The 13,275-nt window shown below is 41.3% G+C and overlaps 1 protein-coding gene, 1 long non-coding RNA gene and 1 other non-coding gene across 5 annotated transcripts; all 3 read left to right on the top strand.

Moving 5' to 3' along the window:
- The first annotated feature begins 771 nt into the window (after positions 1 to 771).
- On the top strand, positions 772 to 9,988 carry LOC124343583 (cadherin-86C-like). 3 transcript variants are annotated; one of them, XM_046796958.1, is made up of 19 exons: positions 772 to 949; positions 4,629 to 4,861; positions 5,049 to 5,293; positions 5,356 to 5,439; positions 5,517 to 5,651; positions 5,721 to 5,861; positions 5,928 to 6,051; positions 6,115 to 6,304; positions 6,406 to 6,496; positions 6,645 to 6,797; positions 6,889 to 7,047; positions 7,109 to 7,259; positions 7,356 to 7,531; positions 7,587 to 7,683; positions 7,749 to 8,073; positions 8,142 to 8,265; positions 8,333 to 8,463; positions 8,541 to 8,629; positions 8,699 to 9,988. In XM_046796958.1, the coding sequence occupies exons 2-19, from the start codon at positions 4,645 to 4,647 to the stop codon at positions 9,910 to 9,912; spliced, it is 3,846 nt and encodes a 1,281-aa protein (XP_046652914.1). In that variant the 5' UTR covers positions 772 to 949; positions 4,629 to 4,644; the 3' UTR covers positions 9,913 to 9,988. The 3 variants fall into 3 exon arrangements, with proteins under 3 accessions (XP_046652914.1, XP_046652912.1, XP_046652913.1); XM_046796956.1 differs by lacking the exon at positions 772 to 949 and adding an exon at positions 3,973 to 4,557; XM_046796957.1 differs by lacking the exon at positions 772 to 949 and adding an exon at positions 3,973 to 4,519.
- Positions 6,536 to 6,606, top strand: Trnag-gcc. The gene has a single exon. It is a non-coding gene; the product is annotated as a tRNA-Gly (tRNA).
- A 325-nt stretch (positions 9,989 to 10,313) lies between the features above and the next one.
- Positions 10,314 to 12,398, top strand: LOC124343833. Its single transcript, XR_006919307.1, has 8 exons — positions 10,314 to 10,395; positions 10,718 to 10,776; positions 10,934 to 11,013; positions 11,192 to 11,278; positions 11,447 to 11,518; positions 11,733 to 11,779; positions 11,942 to 12,015; positions 12,195 to 12,398. It is a non-coding gene; the product is annotated as an uncharacterized LOC124343833 (long non-coding RNA).
- Positions 12,399 to 13,275: the final 877 nt, after the last annotated feature.

Raw genomic sequence — 13,275 nt, forward strand, 5'->3', positions numbered from 1 at the left:
TTTATAGGATCCTCTAGCTCTCTGTATATATACACACGTCCCAGTGTGTGTGTGTGTGTGTGGGTGATGGCTGAATCGCATGCTTCCGGCTGCTTGGTTATATCCACCCGGGAGGCTATATACCATATACTGGATATATTTCGACGGCAATATTTGAATTGCCATTGCGGGGCTTTTTTTCGCTGGGGCAGCAGCAGCAGCAAAAGCGGATTAAGGCCGGTTGTATCCCCGTGCATCTTGGCCGTATCGAAACCTGGCGCGTGACTGGCCCATGTCCTCCTCCATCCTATAACCCCGGAATACAATCGAAATCGATTGATGAGTGACCGGAGGAATGAGAAACAAAAAGGGCCAACTATACTGAGTTACTTTGATCGTGTGTGTGTGGTGAGGCAACTTGATCCGCGCAAGTCCATCATCGATCGCCGGATTATAACCCCCCCACCCTGTTCCATACCCGTCACGTCACATATTGTCGTAAGTCACCTGTGTGTGGAGGAGTACCATGTCGCTGGCGGAGGCAGACAGTCGGGCGACATCCGCATCAGCCAAAAAAGAGACACTACTACTCGGCTGTGACGGTGCTGGTGCTGGTGTTAAATAATCACAACATCCATCGAACCTTTTTTTGTGAGTTTTTCACATAATTATTAGAGCGCTATCGCAATCTGGCGCTATATAGAATTCCCCAGTGTGTGCGTCTATACCGTTCGTGAGTGTTTTTAATTTTTTGATGGCGAATTGAAAATTAAAAAGAAGAAATTAGATTTTCCTTTTTTTTTTGTTCCATGCGCCTGATGGTTATGCGTTGCTCGTTGACCAAGACCCTACGGTGATTCATCGTTTTTTTCCCAGCTGTATAACACACACACGCTCCCGCGGGATTTTTTTTCCCGTCTCCTTCTCGCATCTTTTCGCAACTGTCGGACGCTAACCAACACACATCCAGGTCAGTTATTTTTTTGTTATTAGAGCGTGATGATGAAACACGTACAAAGACTCCGCCCTTTTTTTGATTATATCTGATGTAATCTTATATCGAGTTGGGATGTTGACTGACTGATTTATATATCGAGAGAGAAACAAAAATCTAAGTTTATTTCTTTCGGGGATGTTATTTGGTGGTTATTTTCTTTTTGTTTGATTCTTTTTTGGAAAACATAGAAACTTGGCCGGAATTATTATTTTTTGTGTTTCCTCCCTCCCCCCATCCATAGCCACAGCACGCGTGTTGAATATGCTCTTTCGTGTGTCGGGTTCCCGAAACGCGTTCCAGCTTGCGAGTAGGGGGCTAATAATAAGTCACCAGGCCTGGAAATAGCCCAGCGGGTAGCGGAAAGTTTAAGAAGAAGAAGAAAATACTTATTTTCCCTTTTACTTTATTTTATTTTATTTCATTTTTTAAAAAGAAAACAAACCTGGACAACACAAATTCAATTTTTAACCCTGGGCAAAAATGTGTGGTTGTCATTTATCAAACTAGTCAAGTAAGTCGAGTAGTCTACAAGTCTGAGTGTGCACAGCCTTTTACACTCCTCCTTGTCAAAATTTCTTATTTATTAAAAAGTCGCTATAACTATGTGACTGGTCAACGTGTTGCGGTCGGCTCCAGACAGCCGACCGCCTCTAAAATGAATAATGAATGATCGACAATCGATTTAGAGTCCAAGTTCTCTATTATGTACACAGCTGCGGTGCGGGTGGATATGTGTATTTGTTGTCCGGTTTTTTCCCCAAGCTGAGCTATTCAGTAATGCACACAAACATATGGCCTCCTCCTCCTCTGTTTGTGTGTACACACAAACGGAGGGGGGTGGCGGTGGCCTCCTCCCGGTGAAAACGGTTACCTGGGCGACGACAGCCCACCACTCGGATAACAACTGGACACGCACAGTCGATTCGGTTCACTATCGTTCGATTTCTCTTGTAAATGTTTGACGTTGGTGATGATTGTGGGAGAGAGAGAACAAACAATTCACCTTTTTTGTTTGATGATTGTTATTAGACTTAGGAGGGGGCCCTCCTGAGAAACATGCCATCTCAATTTTTGATTAGGCATCATCCCTTTAGGCCTTTTTTGACGTCAATTCCTGGCCAAGAAAATGAGGCCGTTGATGACTTCCTTCCGTTTACCTTTTTCAACATTTTGAAGGAGAAAACAAAACAAACTTTTGTGTTGACCTTAGGCTCCTAATGGCGCCTCTTTCGTGCCTGGTCCTCATCAACGCCCTTATTCACACATGTGGCTCCAGCACCGTCATCATCATCATCGACTTCCGAAACTCCTCGAAGAGAAATAGAAGAAAATTGTGTGGCCAGAGGATAAGTCGATGGCCAGTCTTGTGCCGTGCCGTGCGCTCCTGAAATGTTGTTCTTTCGCCTTAATTGTCCTCTTTCGTCCCGCGACATTCTCCCGGAATGTTTCTTTTTAAACAACCAAGTGATTTATAATATATATATCTCTCCGTGTGCCCAGCTATATACAACACAAAGCAACACATCAGATAGAGAATAAAGCCAACGGTCTGTACATGTGACGGTGATCGCGTGCCCAGGTATATGTAATACATACAATAGAATCTAAACCCCCTTCTTTAGACTTTGGAGAGAGACCCCACTTCAACCGTTATTGATGGTAAACAATTCTTTGAAGCATAAGTTTTAAGTTTATAACCTTTTGTATTTTCTGAAATAGTCTTTTCTTTTTTTTATTTTGTCCAGACCGTCTGAGACGGACACGTTAAAAAGTACCGCGAGTTTTAATATTATAACGGCCATATAAGTCAAAACCCTATGGGAAAAGTTTTACTATGGTTCCCAGTTTGGACGTCATCCGAGTCCTAAAGATATTGGAAAATGAAACTTAAAAAAAAGAATGAATAGGAGAAGTTCTCGACCGGACTGTGTTACACATATTATTCCGGAATATGTACGTATATACTGTAATAACAGCACGTGATACAGCATTTAGCGGACCTATTCAAAGGAATAGAAGTTACGACCGAAACCTCTGGACAATTTTCCCCTATCGACGATAATCATAATAAAATCAGGATATAGCTCGGTGATATTATGCAACTTTTTTTTTAAAAAATAGAAAACCCGCCAAATTTTGAAATGGATTTAAAAATTCCATGATATTGTATTATTATCAAGTCTGAAATTGCGGCACGAGGGTGAGAAAACGTTTTTCCCACGCAACAGGGAATATTTCCACCATTTCGGGACAAGTGGATTTTATTTTTGATAAATATTAATGCGAGCTGCCGTTTTGGGCAGGCCGCGATGTGATTGATAACGACACGCAAACAAATAAGGACGCCAGCGTGATGGGTGTGTGTGTGTTATATAAGTATAGTAAATATAGTATAGAGTCGAATCGATCAGAGCTGTACGTGTGTGTTTAAAGGCGCGCAATGCGTTTAAACGGTTTTGACAGAGAAATGCTCAATCAACTCGGGAATTCGTTAAACGCGCTAAAAGGTCCCCGGGATTTTATCTTTTTCATTTCCGTCGCTATTTTCTCTGATGGGGGGATATCTTCTTTCTCTTGTTTATTTTCAACTCACCAAGGAATGCGTTGTTGGTTCGTTTGTTTTAAACTCGGCTAAATGTACTCGAAGCAACCGGTAGGTGTCATCCCTTTCCAATCGTTTTTCTAATTATGATTTGATTTCTTTAGTTTTCAGTTTCATTTTTTAAAAAAAGCTTAGTGAACCAGTGCAAAACGGAATGATTTGATTGGATACATTTTGATGGTGAATTCTAGAAATAGGAGGATAGGTGAGCAAACAAAGATTATCTTACCCTACCACTTTCTCACCTTTCCTCCCACTTTAAACATTTCAAGGTAAATGAGTTATATTCAAAGATGATTGCATACTAGAATAAACCAATGGCGTGTGGCCTTCTATAGCCAAATCAAGTGATGTATAGAACTATACAGCAATGAGTGATGACACACACACACTGGTCGGTATAGCTAGCTCGACCAAAGTTAACACTAGGCGGAGATTTATAACAATCGGATCGTCTCCATTTGACAATCCGCGCGGGGTGTGTTTGGTTGGTTCTTGCTGGAGAAATTCCGGCGTGCCAAGGTCGTCCAACTACGTCGTCGTCGTCTTTGTTTGTTATTTTCGTCTCCCCACCGCAATCCCGACACGCCATCCGCACGCGTAGATTTTCTTGAACAACATCTCCCCCCCCCCCCCCCAAAAATTTTGAGACAAACCAAAATCGAAATCCACGGTCCAAAAGTGTCGTTATCGCAGTCCCGCGATCTATTTAAACATTTATATATATTTCAAATTCGGAAGTTAAACGCGTTTAACTGAGAACCGTCGAGCTGGAAGCGGATGAAAAACGTTCAGCACGAGAGACTCGTTTTATACAACCGAAAAAGTGCGTGACAGTTTAAAAATAATTCGATCGTGTGTGACGTGTGTCTGCTGTTATCTCTCCCCCCCCCCCCCCCCAACCACTTTCAGCCTGAAAACTTGAGCGTGAAAACACAACGGTGCGCATGTGTTTCAATATGATTATTTAATGACCCCGGTCTGGCAACAAATTGCTGGATGAACGAGAGATACAATTCGTTGAAACGTTTGTGTTGGTTGCAATTGCAGACACGATCGGGCGGCCATGTCGACTGTCAGGTGGCACTTGTGTCTGGTCTGCGAGTTGTTGGTGTTGATCATCGCCGTGTCGGAGAACGTCCGCGCCAATTTGCCGACCTTCGACGAGGATTCCAGGATGAGGATTCTGCTCCTGCCGTTCGCCACTCGGGCCGGATCGACCATCTACCGCGTCCGGGCGTCCGATCCCGATTTCGACCATCCCCTCGAGTTCAGTTTCACAAGTAAAATAATTATCATTTTTCTAGTTTTTTTATTTTTCTGATTGATTTAAATCAATGAAATCATTTTTTACGTAAAATTATTATTTTAATAAAATAATAATTAAATAAAAAAATTATTATTTAAAATCATTATTATTTTTATTAAAATGATTATTAAAATCAATTCAATCATTTTGTACGACGCAAGGCCTGAAGCATCCGAAACTGTTGTCGCTGGAAATTCTTCCGTGCGGCAAACAGCATTCCGTCTGCGAGGCGAACGTCATCCTGAACGAGGCAGTCGAGTTGGACAAGATTTACGAATTGAGTCTGTCGGTTCGTGACACTTCGGGAGGCACAACGACCGTCTTTTGTACCATTCAGGCCACCAACGCTTCGTCGTCGGCCACCGACTCATTCCAACATTTGAACCAGTATCTCACAGTGCCTGAAGTATGCTTGCAAATGACGTAATTATTGATGACCTGATAAATTTGATTTGCAATTCAATTCAGAATTTACCCAGAGATTCCGTGGTCGACTATTTTATCGCGCGGAAGAACACCAATAATATTCGTGGCATCCGAGTGGAGCTAAGGGTATGTTTTTAAAATTACATTAATCGAATTAAATTCTGAATTTTTTAAACTAATAAAACTTTAATTGAATTATTTAGAAGACGAAGCAATCGTGGAATTTCCGGATTGCTGATAAATTAGCTGGATCGGATAGGACCAATTGTTCCATTATCCTTGAACAACCGTTAGATTTTGAAACTCAAACTGTTCACATCCTTCGGATTTTAGCAGTGGTGAATTGAATATGATTTTATTCATTTTGCGTTATTGCATCTTGTTGAAATTGTTGTTTAAATTTTTAGAACGCCTATGTCGACAACCGACTAGACACTCGCAACGTGGTGGAAGTTGTCATCTACGTTTTTGTTATGGATATTCAAGATACTCCGCCCTTTTTCGTTAGGGCTCCGCCCATCACGGCCGTATCCGACAAACTTGAAATAGTAAATTAATCTAATTTTCCACCCAAAGTATTTCAAACTCGAATTGAACTGAATTGTTTCTACTAGGGTAAAGTTGTGCTGAGAGTTAAAGCTGAAGACGGCGATAAGGGTAATCCGCGTGATATTCATTACGTCATCATGGTCGATAACAATCCATTCGCCCCCTTCTTCTTTATGGAACCGCAAACAGGTAATCAGATACTTTGCATGCTGTAATGATTAAGATAAAGATTTGACAAATTTTGCTCTTCAGGTGAGTTGAAAGTGAGGAAGAAACTTGTTCCTCTGAACCAAATGGTGCGCTCAAAAGCACCTTTCCTGCTCACCATTATGGCTGAAGAGCTTGGGAGTTTAATTAATGAGGCCAACACAACGACCACAGTTGACATTGCACTAATGGTTGAAGATGAAACAAACGATCCCCCAGAATTCAACTCGGACCGGTACGCTGTTTTCTGATGTTAAACAAATATGTAGTTTGTAGTTTCTCCACAAAATTCCTTTCAATTATTTATTTTTGAAAAATTGTAATGAATCACAATAGGTATGTAGCCCATTTGATGGAAAACTCACCTGTAGGAACTGCTCTGTACTTTGGAGACGGCCAAAACCCTCAAGTTACTGACAACGATCAGGTATACATACACTTTACTGAAAAAAGTGGTTAGGTATAAGCATCGATGGTTCAGTGGTAGAATGCTCGCCTGCCACGCGGGCGGCCCGGGTTCGATTCCCGGTCGATGCAAAACCTTTTTAATTTTCTTTTTTAATTTTTTTTTCAAGGGCCACAACGGAATATTTTCCTTATCGTTACTAGGCGATAATTCTACTTTTGAAATTTCGCCTTCTGTGGCTGAAAACGCGGCCACTTTTACTATTCGCGTGAAAAATCCAGCTCTTATCGATTTCGAAAAGACCCAGCAGCTTCGCTTCAAGGTTAACTATCCGTATTTCGAGCTAAATTAACGTTTAATAAAATTTTTAATTTTCATGTTGCATCAATGTCTTTATATTTTATGCGATTTAGGTTGTGGCGGAAGAAGTCCAGCACGGAAGCAACAAGGTCAGCACATCAGAGGTGATTGTGTACATAACGGACGACAATGACCACATCCCCGTCTTTGAGAAAGACACTTACATCGCCGAGATACCCGAGCACTCGTCGCCCGGAACAGTGGTTATCCAAGTACTATCCAGTTCTGAACGAATGCTCATCAGCTCATTATAGAAAGAAGGTTGCTCAATAGGTCAGAGCCACCGATACCGACTCCGGTAAATACGGAACAGTTCGCTACACGCAACTTCACGGCATCTTTTCAAAGGCTCTTGTCCTAGACCCCATTTCCGGATTGATCACCGTCGGCTCGGGAGTTTTACTGGACCGTGAAATTTCGCCAGGTGAATGATACGCCGCAAAGGCTTTAATCTCTTTTCACGGCTGACGCTCGGCGGAGCAATTGTAATCGTTGTTCGGTTTATTTATATTTAAAACAGAAATTACAGTAACGGTGGAGGCCAGAGATATGGAAGGAACTGGCCGTTCAGCTACTGTGCCCGTCATTATTCGCCTTTTGGACATCAACGACAATGCACCTCAATTCATTGGTCTTCCCTACGAAACCAATTTAACTCCCGATCTTAGCCGGTTAACTTCTAAAGTTGTTGTCCAGGTATAATAATTAATTTTTTTAAAGAAAATTGGAGTTAAAACATGTAAATTTATAGGCAGTCGATAATGATACCAGTCCGACTAATGGGGCGATCCGATACGAAATCGTCCGAGGAAATTTCGAATCAAAATTTAAAATTAGCGAATTATCAGGTATTATTAAATTAAATTCAAATTTGCAAAACGGGAGAAATTAAACTTTTAAAAATGTTGTCCAGGTGAGGTGACTCTGATGGCACCATTGACATCGACCAATTTGCCATCGCTGATCCAGCTTCAAGTGCGGGCCTACGATTTGGGTGTACCTCATTTGCATGCAGAGACGGTCGTTCAAGTATTCACGCAAGAAGTTATCGCCCGCAGCATTCATTTTCTGGTGCCAAAACGCATGGAATACCTTCCGGAGAAAGCGGAAGACGTGAGAAGGATGGAAGTGTTACTGACGTTATTGACCGGAGCCCCCACAACCATCAACAATGTCCAGCCGTACCTGGACGAACTTATAGCTCTCAGCGAAAGAATCGACAACTTGAATCAGGACAGGTACATAGCTAATTAGTTTTTTTTAATTAATAGCCATTAAATTGATTTTCTTAATTAATTAATTTCAGCCAAAAGAGCCGATTGATCGCCACGGTCCGTTTCCCTCCGCACGCGGCCATTGTCGATGTCCAGCGCATTCGTGACGCAATGATCTCGAACGAATTCGATTTGAACGGCAGCGGAGTTTCAATCGTAAGATTAGGGTTGAATTGATTTATTTTAAATCTATTTAAAAAAAAATTTTGAAATTGAATTTCAGGAGAAAGAGTACCGCTATAAAAACAATCTTTTATTGTGGCTCCTGATTACTTTCATCCTGTTTTTCGTGGCCATCATGATTTTCTTAGCCATTTGCTGCTGTTGCCCTGGATGCTACTGCTACAACGATCCGTACGTTACACAATTAATTAATTCAATATTTCTCCGTCACGTCTAATGATTCGATTTTCATTCCGGAATAAAAACAGGAAAAAGATGGGCCGTTTCGGCGGAGGCGTTCGGCCAGTTATGGTCGTCGATGGAAGGAGTGGCCAGGCTTCTGATTTGACAACTCCAGGTGAATACAAATTCAAATGGAAAACATATTTACATATTCATTTGTTAATCCAATTGTAAAAATTCAAAGGCCGGAAGGAAGCTTGGAGTGGAGGGAAAAGGATGAGTCAGGTCCGGCGAACGACTCGGCTGGGTACTTTGCCGGAAGCCGAATCTCACAGACGTCCCTTCCGCATTCCCAACAACAACGGAGGGATGCAACACATTTACTCGGAAGAGACTGGAAACGTCAATTATGATCCATCACGAGGTGGCCGGCACTACGTCGAAGAAAACGACATGGAATTCCTGGAAATCCAGCCGGAAGACTCTGCCAGTCATCACGGAGCTGGCGACAATGCTTTTTACTATCAAAGGATGGGCAATGCGGATGTGATGAAGCTGGACACGGCCATCCACCGCCACCGTCGCATCTCGACCGATTCTCAGTCGAAAGTCAGGCGGAGTAACAGCGAGCCCAGACTCAACGAGTCGGAAGTGGATCAAGTCGAGGCCGGCAACTCGTCCAAATCCATGATCAATTTCCCACATCGCTCATCCATCGAAGACCAGATGGGTAATAATATGAACTGGCGTCTGGCAACCGAGCCCCAACACCGCAACAGCCTCAACAAATACGTTCAAAGTCCCATCCTGGAGGAGACGGACAGCGCGTTGGAGCGGGAATTACAAACCGGATCGAGTTTCTACCTCCGACCCAAAGGTCTTTTCGATTTCCACCACAACGGCGGACGAAACGGTGGGCAGCGGCAGTTTCATCCGTCGGATGTGGAGAGGGGAGCCAGGCAGGCGTGGGACCGGACGGATTCCGGCAATGCCATGCTGAACGAAGGCAGCAACGTCCAGCTCAAGCGGCCGGAAAGCTTTTCGAAAGAAATCAAAGAGCTGGAAAAAGAGTTGCCTTATTTCAATAATCGATCGAGTTTTCTGCGTCACAAATTGAATTTGAATAAGAAGAACAACAAGAAACAGCCTAGAGTGACATCCAGCAGCCGGAATCCCATCATGGTGGATGGAGATGAGACGGAGAGTGCCAGTAGCAACGATCGCTCACAGCGCAATTCCGGCCGCAATGCCGCTTCCGTGTCCTACACGAAGCCCAACAAATTGTTGACTGAAGACGACCACGATTCCGGAATTGTTCTCAATCCTCAACAGCAGCAGCAGCTGGGTAACGGAAACAACCGCAGCCGATTTCTGGAGAAGAAATCCATTTTCACCATCGCTTACGACGAAGTCGCCACAACGAAAATTCCATCGGCCACAGACAATCTCCCTGCGTAACATTTTGTCCATTGTTTTGAAATCTCCTGTGTATCATTTGTTATATGTGGTTTGGTAAATGCAAAATATTTTGAATCGTTGTTCTACTTACTTTTTCATATTCGATCCCGACAATCCGTTTGAAATTTTTGAATTGGTGCCACAACAAAAAATATCGCTTCACGATCTGGCAACAACGCAAAAATGTAAAATCCCTAGATGTTAATTAAAAATATTTGTTAATGTTATAAAAACGATTTAGTAAGTATAAAAATTCCACAGTAATTCTAAAACTTTTGTGTATTTATTGAAATTTACTACGGTCATGCCAAAGTAATATAATTCGGTAGAAAATGAGTCGGTAGCGAGCGTAAAGTGTAACTAAGTGTTTAGGGAATCTACAAGCAAGTCTTCGTCTGCACGTCAAAACCATGCTTTGGACATTCACCCATCAACCGCTTCAAGTGGCGAGTAATGGACAGATTTTTACTTGGAATGGAAATGGTAATATATTTAACGTTGTATTTAAGATAGTTTTCCACTGTAAAAATAACTGATAGTTTATACTTTTGATCATGATTTTGAATACCATGAGCTATTCCGTTACATGGTATGAAAAAGCAATTATGTAAATGTCGACGTGTTAGAAATTTCAAACCACGTGTAAATTTTTAGATGCGTGGTTTCCAGTACATGATGATATATCCATTTAAACCGAACTAGAGTCTCTGATAATTTTGATGAATGGATTAATCTGATGAATCTCATGTTAATGTAATAAAACATGTTATAAATGTGAGCTAACCCAGTATTTCCTCTGTTCAAGCAGGATGTTGGATGCCGAAGTTTGGGTAGATGCTGATGATAGGATGCTCTAATTAAATGGTAAGTTGATTTGCTGAAAATGGTATCTTTCTGGTTTAGTTCACATCTCTGGTCTTGATATGTTCATTGATGTCGTAAAAACCAGATACATCAGTTGGACTTGCATTCTATACTTTTTAATGTTTCTCAATTAAAGCCAGAATGTTGTTCTACATAGGTCAAATTGCTCAATGAGACAGTGGTTCGTCCCCACATTCTATGGTTGTTATTGCTGGATGGTGAATTGGACAATCCATGGTAATTATTTCATAGATAAAGTGGTATAGTTGGTTATAATGATGAGTTACGTAATTTATGTCTTCTTTCCCCATCTGAAAATATGTGAAGTATATTTAACGTTTTACTGAGGTTGAACTTCACTGCTGAAGCGTTGGGTTTCTTTGATCTCTTTTGATAGATTTTCTTAATGTTACAGGTACCATCTGATTGCCTGGTTCTTGTTGGATGTGGTTGACCTTCCTGTTGCTCCATCTTGGGAGATGTAACTCATCATTTAAAAGTGGTGGGTTCAATTATTTTCTACTAGGTGCAATTCTAACCCCTTGCCTTGAGGACCTCTCTGCCTTCTTGATTGGTTGTAGGCTAAGGGGGACATCATTTTTCAAATGTGTGTAATGTTGCCAGCAACCATGTTGGCAGTATAAGAATTAATCTGATAACATTTTAACAGGTTTGGGGTATGTGGAAGTCGTGTTACAGGGGCGAAGTTTTCTTGGTTGTCATTCGTTATCTCTGGAAAAACGTAAGTCCAAATCTTTTGTTACAATTGATGGCGCGCGGTATCTCCAGCCGTTGTTCTATACACGTGCTGGTCGACTAGTGCCTACATTACACTGGAAGTGTTTGCATCGTTGGACTGTAATGAGCATATTCCATGCCGTCCTGGAATAAACCTCCTACAATTGTATTTGCCTAGTTCCTTGTCCGCAATTTAACCTTAACTTTCATATTTCTAGGTAATTTTGCTGAACTCGGTCACAAGAAGTTGACATCGTAATCGTCGGTGAGTATTCTTTTTTGGGTGTTTTTCTACTTATTGCAAATGATGTGCTTAGTCATCCGTGTTTCACCTGAATTCATGATTATAATCTTTGACTCTGATGATATATGGGAGGGATATTTTGAATAGGGGTTCTTCACTTACTAACGTATTTTGATTTTCTAGGTGACTTGATGTGCATCTCTGGCTTTGGTTATTTGTGCTATCGTCAGACTTGGTTGGGGTTCCAGAAATTATTGGTGAGTTCATTACAATACAGTGAACATGTTTTACATGATGAGAACCTAGGCTAGAGTTTTGAGGTACTTCGGTGCCGTCATGAAATTACTCCTTTCTCGTTCAATACTGAAGTTAAATTTAAAAACGCTGCATTAGTTATTCTTTCTTCTCGCATTTAATGTTTATTTATTTATTTCAGGTTATCGTTTGCTGGTTGTTTTCCTGTTTTCCGTATAACAATGAGTAAGTTTTATAAATTTTTCAGTGTGGTTTGATTTTAATGATGAATTTTTGTGTGGGAATCTCTCGGAGAAAAATGACAGACAAACTTTTGCACATCCTGATTTTTCATGCTCTAAACCCACATTCGTATACGAAGCTCGCGTTCTAATAGTTACTTTATTTACAGGTTGTTTGAACGGCATTTAGGAGCAGGTACGAAGAAGATAATCCTTCGATAATTATTTGAGAATGTAATATCTTGTATGTGCTGAGATACGAATAAAATATTTTGAGGTTACATATGAAGTAGGTACGTTGTGTTTTCTCGAGCAAGACGGACAATGTGAGAAGTAAAGATAGATTCGACTTAGAGATAAACTTTGGTGACGTGATAATTTTACAAGATGATGGTAACTATGGAAATTATCGTTTAATGTATGAGCATTTATGGATAGCAGTGAATAGTTTTATACAGAGAAAACAGTCTAGAACGTCACGCTGATTTAGGTCTCCCGGTGATGTAACTTAAGTCTGATCCGAGTTAACCTAGTTAACGATGATGGATATAGAGGTTACGTTTGATCGCAGGCAAGTGTTGGGTCGTGGTGCATTCGCCTCGGTGTTCGTCGGTAAATGGAGAAACATTGACGTCGCCGTCAAGAGGATTCAACTTCACGACCTACTTACTGATCGTGAGGAGATGGCCATGAAAGACCTTGACCATCCAAATGTTATCAAACTCCTCGCGTTTGAAGAAGACTGTGATTTCAAGTATTTATCTTTATTCTAAGCACTTAATAGTTCGTCTAATACTAACATTTCTTTTTCATGTTTATCAGATATTTAATTCTGGAACTTAGTTTGGGAACGGTAGAAGAGTATTGTAATGGAAAGTATACAGGTATTATGCCGCCCGAACCTGATGCGCTGTACCAGATGGCCGACGGATTGTCTTACATTCATTCCAGGAATCTAGTCCACCGCGATGTGAGCACTGGAAATGTGCTTATTGCCAAAAATGAGGATCAAGTGATCTTGCTGAAGATTTCGGATTTTGG

This window comes from Daphnia pulicaria, chromosome 6 (genome assembly GCF_021234035.1).
Source record: "Daphnia pulicaria isolate SC F1-1A chromosome 6, SC_F0-13Bv2, whole genome shotgun sequence".
Lineage (NCBI taxonomy): Eukaryota > Metazoa > Arthropoda > Branchiopoda > Diplostraca > Daphniidae > Daphnia > Daphnia pulicaria.